This window comes from Boleophthalmus pectinirostris, unplaced genomic scaffold, assembly GCF_026225935.1.
Source record: "Boleophthalmus pectinirostris isolate CB_2022bp ecotype Guang Dong unplaced genomic scaffold, ASM2622593v1 HiC_scaffold_5, whole genome shotgun sequence".
NCBI classification, from domain to species: domain Eukaryota; kingdom Metazoa; phylum Chordata; class Actinopteri; order Gobiiformes; family Gobiidae; genus Boleophthalmus; species Boleophthalmus pectinirostris.
This window is the reverse complement of record NW_026571404.1, coordinates 35169900-35186164: the sequence shown is the minus strand read 5'-3', so window position 1 is coordinate 35186164 and position 16265 is coordinate 35169900. Positions and strand designations below refer to the sequence as shown.

Here is a 16265-nt window from a genome sequence, read left to right as displayed (position 1 = left end):
TACCTTTTCATTTTTAATTAATTAATTAATCAATGCATTTATATAGCGCCTTTCAAGACACTCAAAGTTCATTATTCTTTCACTCAACACTCTGGTGGTAAGCTACTACTGTAGCCACAGCTGCCCTGGGGCAGACTGACAGAAGCAAGGCTGCCAATCTGCACCATCCACCCCTCCAACCACCACCAGCTCTCACACACAACTTTCATACTAGGCAATGTGGGTGAAGTGTCTTGCCTAAGGACACAATGACAGTTTTTGCAACTGGCGCCCCACTGTGGCACCTGGAATTCCCAGTGGTCTCCCATCCAAGTACTAACCAGGCCCAGCCCTGCTTAGCTTCTGAGATCTCATGGGATCAGGCTTTGACAAGCCGGTATTTGCACTGTTATTTGCACCATTACTGTAGTATGTGAAAATAAGCTACTACTATACTATACTTCTTTTTTATTGCTACTGATTTAGAAGTTTATTACCATTTTAAATATATAATGTGGTTTAAAAATGATCCTTTATCTTAATTTTGTGTAGCATTATATCATACTTCATAAAACAGGCACTCACTTGGACATGGTGAGCGCCAGGTTGTAGTTGGCCATCTTGATCTTGTTCTGAGCCTCCAGGTGAGTCATGCCATCAGTGCTCACTCCATCTATGGCCACAATTACGTCCCCCTGAATGAGGTTTCCCATGGCTGCTTTGCTCCCTGGGGTGATCTGTGAGGAGACACAAAACACACTTATATTCAACTTATTTTCTATTAAAGGGCTCATATTACTCTATGTTCTAATGTTGTTTCCTCATCACAAACAGACCTGGAGTTGTGTTTTGTTTCATTTGCACATGTTTAACACACAAACCCTGCATATTTAGGTTCTTTAGTTCTTTTCTCAAACAGAAAACACTCACAGAAACACACTACAAAAACACAACAGAAACCACCTTGTGATGTCATGTGGTAATACAGTAAGTGCTCGACTGTGTTTTTAAACCCCATACACCTTCACTAGAATCATTTGGATGATTTCAGCCCTGGAATTGCTAATTTCTTGAACTAAAGGTAAAAAGCAGCTGTTACATGACATCACAAGGTGGACCAGAGCTATTTGAGCTTTAGAGATGTAGACAGACTATTGATAAAGTATTATTAACACATGTGAATGAAACAAAACAGACCTCCAGGTATGTTTTTGAGGAGGTAACAACATTAAAATATGGCTTTAAAGCTCACAAGAGTTCATTTTGTATAATATAGCATGTTTAATTACTGTTTAAAATTCTAAAAGCGTAGCATAAATTGAGGCTAATCCTTCCCAGTTCCAGTTACCTTACATGGCGGGCTTTAAAATCACAGGTCAGTGCACAAAGGGAATTACCATAAGTCAATGTCTTTTTGGATAAAAGCTGAACACATGAGTGTTTAAAGTTTTCCATGAAATAATCAATCAGATGGGGACAGTCAATACGGCGGTGATTAAAGAGCCTTTTAACCTAAAAAGCTACCTGAGAATAGGGTCCATTTTATGGAGGGACAGCAAAGTATTGGCAGGTTGACATCACTAGTAATTAAAGGGGAGGCATACACATTATAGATGGTAATGCCTGAAGGAAAGTGTGCAACGAAGCATCTTAAAGGGCCCATATGACACTATTTTCTGATCTATGTTATGATGTTTTATCCTCGTCACAAACAGACCTAGAGTTGTGCTTTGTTTCATTCACACACAACACACAAACTCTGCATATTTAGGTCGAGTTCTTCTCTCAAACAGAGAGATTGTGATGTCATGTGGTAATACAGAAAGTACTCCACTGTGTTTTTAAACTCCATGCGCCTTCACCAGATGAATGATTTCAGCCCTGGAATTGTCATTCTCTACTGGACTAATGGTAAAAAGAAGCTGTTAACTTAAAAACTACCACTTCATGACATCACAGGGTGGAACAGAGCATTTTGAGATTTGGAGATGTAGACAGACTAATAAAGGATTACGCAAACATGTGTGAATGAAACAAAGCACAATTCCAGGTGTGTTTTAGAGGAGGTAACAACATTAGAACAAAGATACAAGAGTCAATTTTGTTAAAATTAAATCAAATTGAAGATTTGTGGAGAGGGGGATCTTGGTCACAATAAAATGTATTTCAAGACAAAATGCAAAATGTATTTCAAAGTATTTAAGCAACAATATTCTGTAACTAATTCTAATTGATAATAAAACTAGTATCAAAAATAGGTACTAATTTAAACAAATATTGATACTAAAAACATTCACAGGACAGAAGTGAATCTTCCCTGAATAGTTTTAGAATGATCTTGAGCTGTATCAGAACAAGTATAAGAGCACATAGACTTGTATACACCCATGGACTCCTATCAAACCTACCTGGACCACTGAGGAATTACACAGAGGCCCCATGGGAATAGAAAAGAACGTAGAAAGATTAATGTTGAAAATCACATTCTATTTTTTATTATTTTTTATTTTTATTATCAAAATTGAATTTGACATTTTAGTATTGTGACAGCACTACTAGGCATTATATTATTGAATATAAACAGACCAATGGGGACACTAGCTCCACAGCACTCGTGTAACCCCCGAGCAGCTGTCCACAGATCTAACCCTCGCTGACTCATGTCCGCACACCCGCACGTCGCTCTCATCTCCTCTGGCTATTTCAGTCCACGACCTTTGACCTTTGCACCTGGAGGGATAAAGAGGGGGCCTACATGATAACAGGGGGTGCTCTGGTGGTAAGCTGAGGGGTTTGGACTCCACCCAGAGCCATAACAGGGACTTATGTCATAGAGCAAAACTGGAAGAGGCAATGATAGACGGCTACAAGCGGGCTCCATTGATCCAACAGGGAGACAGCTATTCACAAACAGTAAGACTTTGAGGGTTATATTATGGCTAAAAAAACACAAACAAAATACAAGCTTTGACAACAAGGGGATGGGATGTAATCCATAAATATTTCACTTGAAGTTGGTATGAATCTTTTCATACTTGAAGTTGGTATGAATGCTTATTAAAGGAACTGTATGTAGCCCTGGATGTAGGTACTGCAATCACAGCTGAACCTGGGTTGCCAGCGCCTTAAAATGGGACTAAACACCTAAACTCTCCCAAAAACCTGATTTCAAATAGAGCTGCTAAACTGGACAGGACCTGGAGGACTAAAGTGGAGAGGGAGGGGGAAGAAGGGGCAAAGTCTGGAGGTATAAGAAACAGTGTGATTGGTCTAACAGGTATTCACACTTCAAACTCCGCACACTCCTGGTGTTTGTAACCCGAAACACTTGCTTGTAATCGGGACAGTCTTGTGTGATGTTGTCACCATCTATTTGAAATTCGTGGTGTTGTTGGATTCTGGAGGTGCAGAACCTCCAGAATTCACTCACCAAGCTGCTAGGGGTGGCACGGTTCACAAAATTCATGGTTCGGGTCGTATTGCGGTTTAAGATCACGGTTTTCGGTTCTGTATGATTCTTGTTGTCATTTTTTCTTTTTAATCTTTAATCTCCAGAAATATACTTCATCATATGCTATGTTAGCTTAATTATCCACAATTTAGGATACAGCATTAAAAAAATATAAAAAATATATATATTAGTTAGTAATGTAATCATGCACAAATTGAATTTGACTTGACTTTAAGCACATTATTATTGGACATAGGCAGCTGTTGTGCTTTGGTGAAAAAATTTTACCACGTCCTGCGCGCCTAGATTTCAGAAAATAGTATCCATCCTCTTTTTTGATGCTCTACCCGAGCTTAGGCACTTATCCCCATCAAATACACAGAGAGCATAAATCTTTGGTTGTATTTGTGTGTTAACCATCAGCACTACGGTGTGAAATCCTGGCGTTTGCCATGGTCAGACTGTACAGAAGGTAAATACAAGCCTGTTCTGCTGTTAGTTTCACTGTAGATCTGATTCAAGCAGCTAAATGCGCCCCGTCAAGCTTTCCCACTGACAAACACAGAGCCAGTGCTGCGCGTGTACGTCTTGAAGCAGCTGTCGGTGGAGCTGCCTTTGCATTGACGCGCGGCTGTGGTTTTGTGAGGTAACGACACGGGCGCATCCTCCATCTCCAGGCGGCCCTCTTCTCTCCTACTTGCCATTTCTACACGTGATGCGCAGCACACACCCTCAACACCTCTTCTTCTGCGCCAAAGCGAAACAGGTCAAGACGGGAACCGTGGAGACCGTGTGGTATGCACACGTCCCCGACCCGTGACAAGTGAACTGAACGGTTTGTTATTTTTTTTCATGTACTGTGCCACCCCTACAAGCTGCAGAGACTGCACTAGCACTACTTCATGACGAACGTGCTGGGGTTTCGGTAGTGACCATTCAGATGAGAGAGAGGTCTTTGAGGGACAACTTACTTACACCTTTGCCTCTTTGTCAACTTCTCCTTGCACAAATCAGCCATCAGAATATTGTATTTTATGTATGGCATGAAAAAATAAACCTTTAAACCAACCTTTTTATTTTTGAAGAAATTCATCTTAGTTCTATCTACTTGAAATTGAACATGAGGAATGATTTGAGGAAGGGCCTGAATTTTTTTTCTGAGCAAACGTCAAAGGCAGAACAATACAGGATAACTCAAACATGCATGAATCAGTCAAAATACAACTTTGAGTAAACTAATGATAAGCATAACATACTTAAAAGTTAATAAATGTCCATTTTACATCATATGTTCCTTTCAAATGTCAATGTAAGAAGAAATAAACACATGTAAGCTGCAATCTTACTATCGTATTTGACAGAAGACTGCAGTACATTTCTGCAAAAGAGAATAAACAACGTAACACTTTTGCTTTCACTGAAGTAAACATTGGATGTAAGTGTCTTGCCAAATGACACAACACGAGGCTGCACCACAGGATAATGAGGGTGCCCTGTGTGTGACCTGAGCTGTGCCACTGTTACTTCTGTGACACTTTTCACAGGGCAGCTGACGGGGGCATTGTTGTGTTCACTGAGATACACTCAGGGGAGCGCCTGCCTAATGGAGCCAGACTCTATATCACACATCCGCAATATTCAAATGGTTTTCTCTGTCCAAAATAGCACATAGTTATTTTCACAAGCCCAAAACAATCTCTGTATGCATATATGTTTACACAGGCCGTGTGAGGTCAAGTCTAAAGGTCCTATGCATTATTCAGGCTTTGGGAACTTCGCATTTTAGCCTTAGCGCATATAGTCAAGATTTCTGGGCAAACAAAACACCATGATCACCAACAGACAATAAAAGGACAAAAGGGCAGCTTTAAAAATACAGAGGAGCACTTATCACATCATGATGACAGTAATGTTAAATGGTCACATTTTTATATATGCTTTTCCACCTTCAAGGCACTCAAAACCATCAAGGAACACACACTTTCACACAGCAGTGTACACAAAACACTGGAGGTAAGGGGTTTTAAGTGTCTTGCCCAAGGACACAACGACAGCATTCATCTGTGGGAGCTGGAATCATTTCGACAATCCTGTGGGTCAGTGGATAAACACTACCAACTGAGCTACTGTCGCCCACTTCTGAGAATACCACATGATGATGACAAAAGGTAGAACTAAACATTTTGAGTCACAGAACCCTAATAATGCATCCACCCAAAACACAAACCCAAAGGACATCACTCATTACTCATTTGCTCCATTCAGGGTGGTGGTAGGCTCCTACTGTAGCCACAGCTGCCCTGGAGTGATGATGGATGCAAGGCTGCCAACCTGTGCCATCAGCCCCTCTGACCTCCACCAACACTCACACACCACACCGTCTGCACTTGAGATACAGCTGCTCCACTATGGCACCTAGTATTCCCAGCGTGATGGTTGAACTATTTGATTTTAAAAATTCAAAATGTAATTTTTCTGACAAGGTTTGTAATTGCAGTTATGTTTTAATAATAGGATTCTGTTCAGAGTTCACGTTATAAAAGTGTTCAGAGAAATTAACAAAAAGACTGAAATATAAACTGACAAACTAATACAAGAATTTCAGAACATGTTTGTACAGATCTAACCTACGGGGTTAGCTGTTTTAATGCAGAATAAGACAGGAGATTTTGTTGTACGTGGAGGAAATTATGGTATTTAAAAAAAAATAAAAAATACCATAATTAGTCGTTGGGAATTTGCTAATTTTGTTTATTGAAATTGCAATTTCAATTTGATTATAATTAACCAAAACCCTGTGGTCTTCCATCCCATCTACCCAAGCCCACCCCTACTTAGTTTCAGAGATGTGACGAGATGTGGCATTCTTGCAGCCCGTGTCTGCACATACTCTGCTTGGTTAAACTGTGGAGTGTTACTGTGCAGTGAGGCCTGCAGTTTGCCTGGGAGCTGCACACTCTGCTGACAGGACCAGGGCTGTTTTTAGACTCACACACACACACACACACACACACACACGCACACACATACACACATCTGACACATGTCCTGCTGCCTGCACATATAGACTCTCACTACAACGCACTGTCCACACATTTCAACTGTTTGTCTCATCACTTTAGGCCTGATGATTTACAACAACTAAATAAATAAATAACTCTAGTAGGCACATACTGCTTGGGAACTGCTTTATGCTGTGCTTGTCAGACGTGAGCTTGAGTGGAGTGTGCACATGTGAAAGAGCATGTGGTGAGTGAGGGTTTGGTCTATGGTGTTGGATATCAGACTTGGTGGAAGTGGGTCAGAGCAGGGTAAAGTAGGGCACTCCACAGCTCGGACAGACCGCACATTGTTCAGCTCAGCACAACTTCACCAGAGAAATGCACACGTTTATTCAGAGTCCTCCAGCCGAGTCAATCAGCTGAGTTCTCAGACACATGATGTAAGAGACTCCTATAGGTCCGAACAAGAGAAGCAACCACCAAGAGCTATTTTTAGTATTTCTTTAGTGGTAATCACATAACATTCACATACCACTGAATAACTGGATTTGGTTTTAGTGCTGTCATGATACTGTGTGAGTTTTCCCAGAAAATCCCATGTTCAACTTAAACTTAAACATGCACAATAGGCTCTATAACCTTCAGCTATAGCTCTGATTCAAGCTCCAGATCCAAAGATAAGTCCCTGTGCTGCCCAGCTATCTCCACCTGCTCCTCACCGTCGCCCATGTGGACTTGAATAATAATGACTATACCTCAGTAGAATTAAACATCAGCAGCAATGTAAACACTGGTGGTAAAAACAACTACACTACACTACGGCTTATATTAAAATGACCTCCCATGATGATGCCACTATAGTAACTTTACTTTTTGAGTAATATTGCTATGGAACAAAGTGTCATCAATGATGCAGCCAGAAATAGAAATGTCCTAGGCTAAGTATTGACATTAGAAATGAGAAAAGCTAAAGTTATCCATGAGGGTGTAAACAGGAGACATGGATTCCCCATCAGAAACAAGATCCAGCAGCCTCAGCAGCTCCTGAGCTGAGTCAGCTCTGTGTTAGAGCGCTCAGCTTTCACTTGGCCAACTGTAAAACCAACTGTACATCAGCAGGGCCCCAGTCCGGAAGAGCCCACAGAGAGTCCAGTGGGGCCTGACAGGGCCAGACAGGGCCTGACAGGAGAAGACTAAGCACCCACATGAGTCTTCAATAAGAGGACAAAACATCAACTGGTGTTGCTCCATAAAGGTTTGACCACCTCAGATTATTCTGACCAGAACATTTACCCAGCATGCAAAGCTTAACAGCTTCTGACTGGTTTACTCTGCATCTGTCAGTCCTTGAAATAAATGCACTGTGTTTAAAAGAAGCAGCATCACACAAAAAATCACCAAAACCAAATTGTATTCCATTTCCAATGCTTCATAATTTGATTTTACATCTTATAAATCAGCCATACAGATTTGTTGTTACAAAACTGCTAGAACTCACATGAGGAAAGACAAACCAGTGAGCACTGAATGTCCCTGCAAAGAGCGCTAATATACACATCCAAAGAATACATCATCAGTCATATGAGTATTCACAGTTACACAGAGGAGGAGGAGTGATCTCAGGTTTCCTGACAGAAGCACCAAATTTCTATTTATCTCAGGTTAAAAAAAAAAAGTTATATACTGTATTTTGTTCAAAAAGACAGGAGACTTTTCAAGAGATGTCTTCCGCATTTGAGAGAGACAGACACACAAAACAGTGGTTTTTCAGACTCTGGTCCAATTCCAGACTCTTCTGGATTCAAACAGAAAAAGGGCCTGGCTAGCCAGGCAAGAATGCGATCATTGTAGAAGTACATATTTGGAGATTCATTCAGGTGTAGACATCTCAGTGTTTTATGGGAGCCTGTAAAAAGCCTGATAGACAGTCAGCACCAGTGTTCCTGCTCCAGCTCACAGAGTCACAGGTATGCCACACAGACCCTGAGCAGAGAGCACTAAGAGGTCTCACACTGTCCAACAAACTCTGCACTGCCATCACAGAGGACTCTGGACTGCTGTGTCTCCTCAACATATGCATGTTCTCCACCTATAGGAGCTAAACCTTAGCAACATATAGTGCCAGCTAAATAATCTTGGTTTATTGTTGTTTGTGTTATCAAAAGTTTTACAGGGAGATTCTTAATCTGAAAAGCATTGCAATTGAAGAAAGATTGTGATTTATGTAATTTACTCAAAAGTGTGCCCCAAGGGTCTACACTAGGCCCATTTTTTGTCATTACGTACACGATGATCAGCTGTTCTTACATCTTCAATCACTGAAGCCAGTGACAATATATAAAATGCTTTAACTGTTGTTTGATACAACTTTTCTTACCTGAAACGTTCTCTTAATGCAAACAAAACTAAGTTGAGGCTGTTCTGAAGTAAGAGCAAGCTGAATGTTCTGTTGGTTGTTACACCATTAAACCTCACATAGACTCCCTAGTCAAAAAGCTGTGCTTTAAATTGAGTTTTGACTTCAGAAATAAGACTTGTTGCTGCATTTTCCTTCCTCTGTGTTGAACTATGGGGACATATATGCACGCTCGATTTGGGTTCCCTTAAAACAACATATATTATGACATAAGAGAAACGAATTTGGGCTCAAATATGAAGAGTAAAAGTGTCAAACAGTGACACAGAATTATCCATTGTACCATCAGCTGTACAGGATTGTATGAGGATGTAGAGCAGGGAAAGCACCATCCATGATTGACAGGACCTTATGTGTTCCAGCTGCATCAGTCTGTCTCACTGTAGACTTCAAATGCTCTTATCAGCTATGTGACCAATACAAACAATGAGCGGCAAATGCTTCCAATGGCTTTGCAGACTTAACTATATTGGACACTGCTAATTCTTCAAATAGATGGGAAAGTCTAATAGCTGTATTTGGAATGAGGCGTTACAATGACAGACAGTGGCCTTTAAAATGAGACAAAAGCAAAGTCCATACCAGACAAGACTAAACAGAGGTATTGATAACTGCAGATGGAAATCAATGGTAGCGCTTTGTCCAGATTTAATGTCAGCAAACAGTGTCTCTATATCAGCTCGCAAATGTTTCCAGCACACGTCAGAGGAACCTTTACTTTCTGGGCTATTTTCAGAGGGATAACACTGTTCAACTGGCATGGTGAGATATATCCATAGACAGTATAAAGAAGTGGACTGTGAAGTGAGTGTGACATCACCCATAGTGTTCAGCTCCAATCAAACAAAGCTCATGAGGCTAACAGTTATAGGGGCAAATTTGGAGCCAGTTCCATATTAGGAATAGGAATTGATTTACAGACAAAATGGCAAAATAAAAATACCAGGATCATGTAGAGCGGGTTAATACGAACATTTTAAGACCAAAATGACAAGGCTCACTGGAACAGTTACAGAGAGATGGGCCAGGGTTTCTCAATATAAAGTGTACTGGAGTCAAAGTTAATGGAGCCAGAAGCGTGCCCGTGTTCGCTTCCTGTTTGGAACGCAGCACCTAGCAGTTCAGCTATGTCCATTTATATATAGTCTATGGATATATCTGAATATGAGATTTAGTCCTAACTTCACAAATTTAAAAATCTACTCAACAATTAACAAAGCCACATCTTCTATATTCTAACTAGCTACAATCCACATACATTTTCTGAAAGCAATTGAGTGAGCATTTAGTACTATCCACTCATCCCTCTAGCCTGAGCCTTAAGTTGGGCTGCAGGATATAGCAAAAGCAAATCGAAAGCACAATTTAAATAGTCATTCACAGAGGCTGCATTATTTAATTCCTTCCACAAACTCCACTAATCTCATTATGAATCCCTTTTTCAAGAGAGACCTGGCCAAGATAGTAGCCAACCCAGTCAATACTTGTTTAAGAGTTCATATGTCATACGTCTTCCCTCAGATATTAGCACATCTTACAGTGCTGTAAACTTTGAATAGAATTCTGCTGATAAAACATTCATTCTACTGATAAAAAAGTACATTTCAATGCTTGTCAGAAAGATTGTAACCAGGTATTTATACAAAGTTATTAAGTTCATTATCAGAAAAATACCATAGAACTTCCACTGTCTTAACAGATATCTGAGCATACTGTAGGACCAAGACGCTGTAAATCATGTTAACCTGGCTAACATGATGATCATAAATTCACAAGAATCCACCTGACACGCGCCACTGGTGGTACAGACCAATCACAGAGTAGCATTGTGTTTCGGAGCAGAGCCAAAGGTGAAGCAACCAAAGAAACCAAAACAAACATGGCGACACCATTTTTGAAAAAGATGCAGATGAATCGCTTTGTGCATTTGTGGAGAGGGAAGATGTCTGTGCTTTTCTCTTAACTGGATGCAACAAATGTTTGATTTCGGAAAGATATATTCCACAGTTATAAAACATGTGTAAAACTCAAGTCAACAGTTCTAAACAAACACAGGTGAAGTTTGTCAGGGCTGTTACTCCTCTGGCACATGACAGTGATCACAAACACAAACAGCCACAGCGGTTGAATTGTGGTTCTGTTGAGTTTGGACAGAGAGCTGAGCGGCCACTGAGTCTCTGTCTATTCACAGAGAGGACAGTGAAACATACACCAGGCAGCCTGCTCCTCTTTTAGGGCTCTGGCTGCTGCCCCTGCTGCCAGCCATCCACACCCACACACAGGGGCCCATCCCATACTGTACATGTGTCAGTCCTATAACAAACACAGAATCCCACTATACACTGTGGGGAGAAGAACGAGCAGCAGAAGCTTTGTGTAACTCAAATCAAATGTTGACTAAAGTTTCAAAGGTAGATAACCATTTCACATGTTAGCAGCCAATCCAATACATTATGTAACATCTTGTATCGCACTACCATTGAACTTGTATACTGTGATTGAACTGTTTATAACATTCTTTTCTGGACTCTGAACCCATTTGAAAGCCCCCTTTTAGACAGGTGTTGAAAATGATCACTTGTGCTATAAACTCTTAAACCAATACATCTGGTCTAATCCAATGTAATTGCTATGTCCAATAAAATGACACTGCATCTTTAATACAGTATAATAGAGATGAGGAAATATATATCAAATTGTTGATAGGGAAATATGAAAAATAAGAATCAAGAGTTTGGTTTTTGAAATAACAGGCTGCAAAAACGAACCACTTCCAAAGAGCCAAAAACTCACTAATCTTGTAATCTTTCAAATCATGGTATTAAAGTGTTATCTCAGCATGTGGTTATTTTTTTTTTCAATCCACATTTTTACTTAAAACCTTGACCAAGGCATTTCCAATTATGTTCTATCACTTTTAGAAGGATACCTAAAAAGTAGTAGTGTTGCCACAGTACTAAAATATCAAATTCGATACTATGGAATAGACTTGATACTCAGTAACGATTCCGATACCACAGTGACTTAGACAATAGAATGAGATTTTCAGCATTAAATCATGGTACACTCTTTTCTATTCCCATGTGGTGTTATATCTGTGTAATCCCTCAGTGATCAAGGTAGGTTCCAGAGTGGACCATGGGCATATACTACTCTATGAGGTCCTGATACAGCTCTAGATCATTCTAAAGCTATTCAGGAAAGGATCATTTCTGTCCTCTGATTGTGACATTTTAGTACTGATACCTGCTCAAATGAGTAAATGGTTTGAATAGTGGTTTTACTACTGATTCGTATCTGATTTTCTATAGTTTTGACAACCTAATTCTGAGACAGTTGGGCTAAAATGAGGTCAGCTGCACCATTCATCCATTCAAACGAAGCATCTTCTCGAATCGATGTATTATTTGAACACCAACAACTTTTGAATGGTAGCACAGACACACTTATGACTTGCTGGACTTACCCTGGAGATAGTGAGGGGCATATTGAAGTCCTTTCCCCCCTGTAGCCTGAAGCCCCAGGGCCCAGGTCCTGGCAACGAAACTGTGTAGCAGCTCATTCTTCTTCTACAGACCGGACAGATAACTCACTCAAACTCAGATCACACCGCCGGCAGCAGCTAGACAAATCAAATAAAGGAAGTAAGCAAATATGCAAAAAAAAAAATTGCAAAAAATCAGCAAAAGTAAGGGACCTGCCTGCTTGGAAGCGCCGAAGTGACAGGCTAAGAATAGAAGGAGATAGCAGTGTGGCATTGTGGGGGAAGTGGGAGGGGAGGGGGTGTAAGGAGGGAGGGGGTGGTGGACTTATATGGCATGAAAGCGGACACCTGGTATGCCTGGCGCGTTGTGATTCACCGGGGCTAATATAGACCGGGCAGGATTCTTCTAGAGCTGCACCCACCCCTCTACCCGGGCCCGCTCCGCTCGCAGTCAGGGCCCCCTCCGTCCAATCAGGATAAGTCTCATTATCTTTGCGATGATAAAATAAAGGTCACAGCTCAAGTGTTTTCCTGAGCCAAAGGGCAGAGTATGATGGATTGTTCAGCGATCGCTACTGTACCGAGGAATTACAGGATATTCACGCAGTCAGTGGTTACTAATTGTTTAAAAGGCCCATATTATGCTATTTTCCGATCTATGTTTTGATGTTGTTTCCACATCACAAACTTACCCGGAGCTGTGTTTTGTTTCATTCACACGTTTAACACACAAACACAAACTTCTTCTCTCAAACTGTTCCATTTTGTCGTAATACAGCAAGTGCTCCACTAGATTTTTAGACTCCATACATCTTCACCTGAATCATATGGATAATTTCCTCTCTGGAATTGTCCATCTCTACTGAAATAAAGGTAAAAAGTGAGATGTTAACTTGAAAACTACTGCTTCGTGACATCACAAAGTGGACCAGAGCATTTTGAGCTTTGGAGACGTAAACAGACTAATAATAATAAAGGCAATGAAATTAAACAAAGTTATAAAAAAAAAAATAAAGGCAATGAAACAAAACACAACTCCAGTTGTGTTTTTGAGGAGGTAATAACATTTTAACAAGGCTTAAAGGTGCACTGTGTAACTTTTCTGGTGGAGTGTCCGTCAAATCACTTTCTCCGTGATGTTATTGCTTTGCCAGGAATGTTTCACAGTATGGCATTAAACCTTTCTACCTTCATGGAGATGAAACTGTAACTTGGTCTGCTTTTCTACATATTTTTCAGCAGTAAAACCCCCTGCAATTGAATAAATGTAAGGCAGAGCTGTTTAATGTCATACTGTGGAACATTCCAAAGGCAATGGCATTCAAACAAACAAGAAGGTGACAGGCCCCCATCCAAAAAATTCACACGAGTCAGATTTGTGTGTCTTGGTTCTGTTCTAACTCATTTCTTTATCATCCCCTTTGTAGAGTTAGAGGAGAGTCCATTTTGTCCTGACAAAAGCCTGAGTAAAGTTTGTGCACACAAGCCGCTGACAGGTGTTAACAACAGTGGGAACATTCACAGAGCAGTTGTCTAAACACATATATACTCCACCACACAACACTGTCAGGAGACTTATACATAGACTCTAGTCTGTTAGAGGTCTCTCCGCCTAATTTCTTCTGGTCTCTTCAGAACTGTAGTCATAATTCTAGTCACAAATTGACCTGTATATTCCATAGACTGTATATATATATATAAATGGACATAGCAAATAGGAAGTGAGCATGGGTGTGATTCTGGCTCCACTGACTCCGGATCCAATTCATTTTGTACTGAAAAATTGTCACTCCTCTGACTGCAGTGAGCCTCATCATTTCGGTCTTAAAATGTTCATCCTAGTGGTTTTATTTTGCTATTTTGTCTGTAAAGCAATTCCTGTTCTTCTCTTCTTCCATTCCTATTCTTAATTATGGACCTGGCTCTAAATTTGCCCCTATAACTGCTAGCCTTAATGAGCTTCATTTAACTGGAGCTGAACGCTATAGGTGAAGTCACACTCACTTAGTCCACTTCTTTAGAAAGAGCAGAAAGAGCACATAAGGTCTGATGAGTCAGAGCATAAATAATGAAACTTATTTACCCTATGCTGGTGGATATTGTGATATTTCTGTGCCGTGTTTCTACCGAGACCCCCGGACTAGGTTGAGCTTCTGTGCAGACAAGAGCCCTTTCTAAGTTTAGAAAACTATGGGACAGAGAAGAAACCGGCTAAGATACTGTGAACAGATCTATCTCTACACAGAGCCAAACACGCTAAAATAAATCTAACCCACTCAGGCCACAGTTACACGGTTGGCTCCATGAGGTGTACCTTCTGTTATGGCAACAATTAATGCACGTACTACACTCTATGTATGCGTATTATAGAAAGGCCTATGTTTTTACGTAATAGTATGCAAAAAAGTGTCTGAAAATTTTAGTGAAATGTATGTGAATAAGTCTTCTTTAGTAAGTGTTGATCATTCCATTTATACAGAGACAGACGCCATTGTCATTATGGAATCTGTCTCTGTATAAACATCATCGTTTAAATATACTTTGGACAACATGAGTTCACTTTAAAATAGGCCTAAGTCTCGATTTGACGACGCTCACTCTTCTGCCATAACGGCCTGTCTCAAATAAAAGGTGCATTCATTTTATAATGACAACAGAGTAATATCACTGCCACACACACAGCCAAAACTCATTTGGAAATGTCAGCTCTGCCCTGTGGTGTTGTGAGCTAATCAAGCAAACAGTTATTGGCTTGGCCATATATCAGAGCCTAATTATGATGACAGGCCAAAATAGACTTAGATGAGACCGATTAAACCCAATGCTGAGCTGCTGACTCGGCTCAGTTCTTGTTTATAGGCCTAATGTGATGTGATTCGCATAGGTTTAAGCTGCAGTTTGTAATGTAATTTATATTCCACAGGCATACGTACCATATGACAGTGAAGACTATCACCTATTCCCCAGGTGGAGACACGACACCGCACCTGCTCCAGCTGCCCCGTCAGGAGCTCCTCCTCACGGTCACACAACTGACCGAGCGCCCTGAAAAGATACCCCCGGAGCAGTGGCACCTGTTGGAGCCGTGTCAGCCTTAGTGGCCGTCTAAAATGAGCAGAGAGCGGGTAAAAGTGACCCCTGAGCCGCAGCCTAACCCCCGTGTTGACATAGACATACATACACACACACCCCGAACCCGGCGCTCCACGTCCCGCTGCTCGCGCTCAGAAACATGCTAATGACGCATGACGCACTAACTAGCTTAATGAAAGAGACCGAGGCGGGAAACTGTGTGTAATGTACTGTACCTGACCTCGGACCCGGGACCGCTGACCGGGGGGCAAACACCAGCTCCGCGCTCCGGGGATGCAGCTCCAGTCCCCGGCTCGGCCCGAGCCTGAAGCGTAGGTGGAGCAGGGCACCCGAGGGTGTTAGTGGGGATTTTCATTAGAAGGGCTTTTTTAAAGAGACAGTACTCCAAGAGGAATCTAATGTTCTTTTGCCGGGCCCAATGTTTTATAGGCCCAGCCAACTCATCTCTGTAAGATCCATTCATAGAGTGTATATGACCCCATTCCAGGTCATGTGGCCCGCGGCCAAATGCAGCCCACAGGCTCATTTTTATTGGCCCTTGGCCATGCTGGCCCATAAGAATAGACAGTACCACTTCACAGTGCAAAGTTCAATGAAAAACATTAAAGGCAGGGTAGTTCTATGTCTACATTCTGTTAAATGCTCACCTGAGTGATTCACTGTATTCACCACTGGTCATGTGGTCCTCTGCTTCAAATAGCCTGTGTTTAATATCCAGTCCCCTGGTATCTGGCAACAAATCTCTAAATTATTTCAAACTTCTTCTAAGAACACAGGAGCCAAAACACCTGAATGATGTTTATTTGTAAAAAATAAATATAACAAACAACATTTAAAGGA

General features: G+C 41.0%; 1 protein-coding gene and 1 pseudogene across 1 annotated transcript in view; both read right to left on the bottom strand.

Moving 5' to 3' along the window:
• The window catches only part of LOC110153157 (LIM domain-binding protein 3-like), a 28461-nt gene extending 16051 nt beyond the window's left edge, over nt 1-12410 (bottom strand). The window contains exons 1-2 of the mRNA XM_055162455.1: nt 12315-12410; nt 565-716 (exon numbers count right to left, since the gene is read on the bottom strand). Of these exons, the coding sequence (XP_055018430.1) occupies nt 565-716; nt 12315-12410 (248 nt within the window). The remainder of the gene's footprint in view (nt 1-564; nt 717-12314) is intronic.
• LOC129411643 (5S ribosomal RNA) lies at nt 273-390 on the bottom strand (annotated as a pseudogene).
• Nucleotides 12411-16265: the final 3855 nt, after the last annotated feature.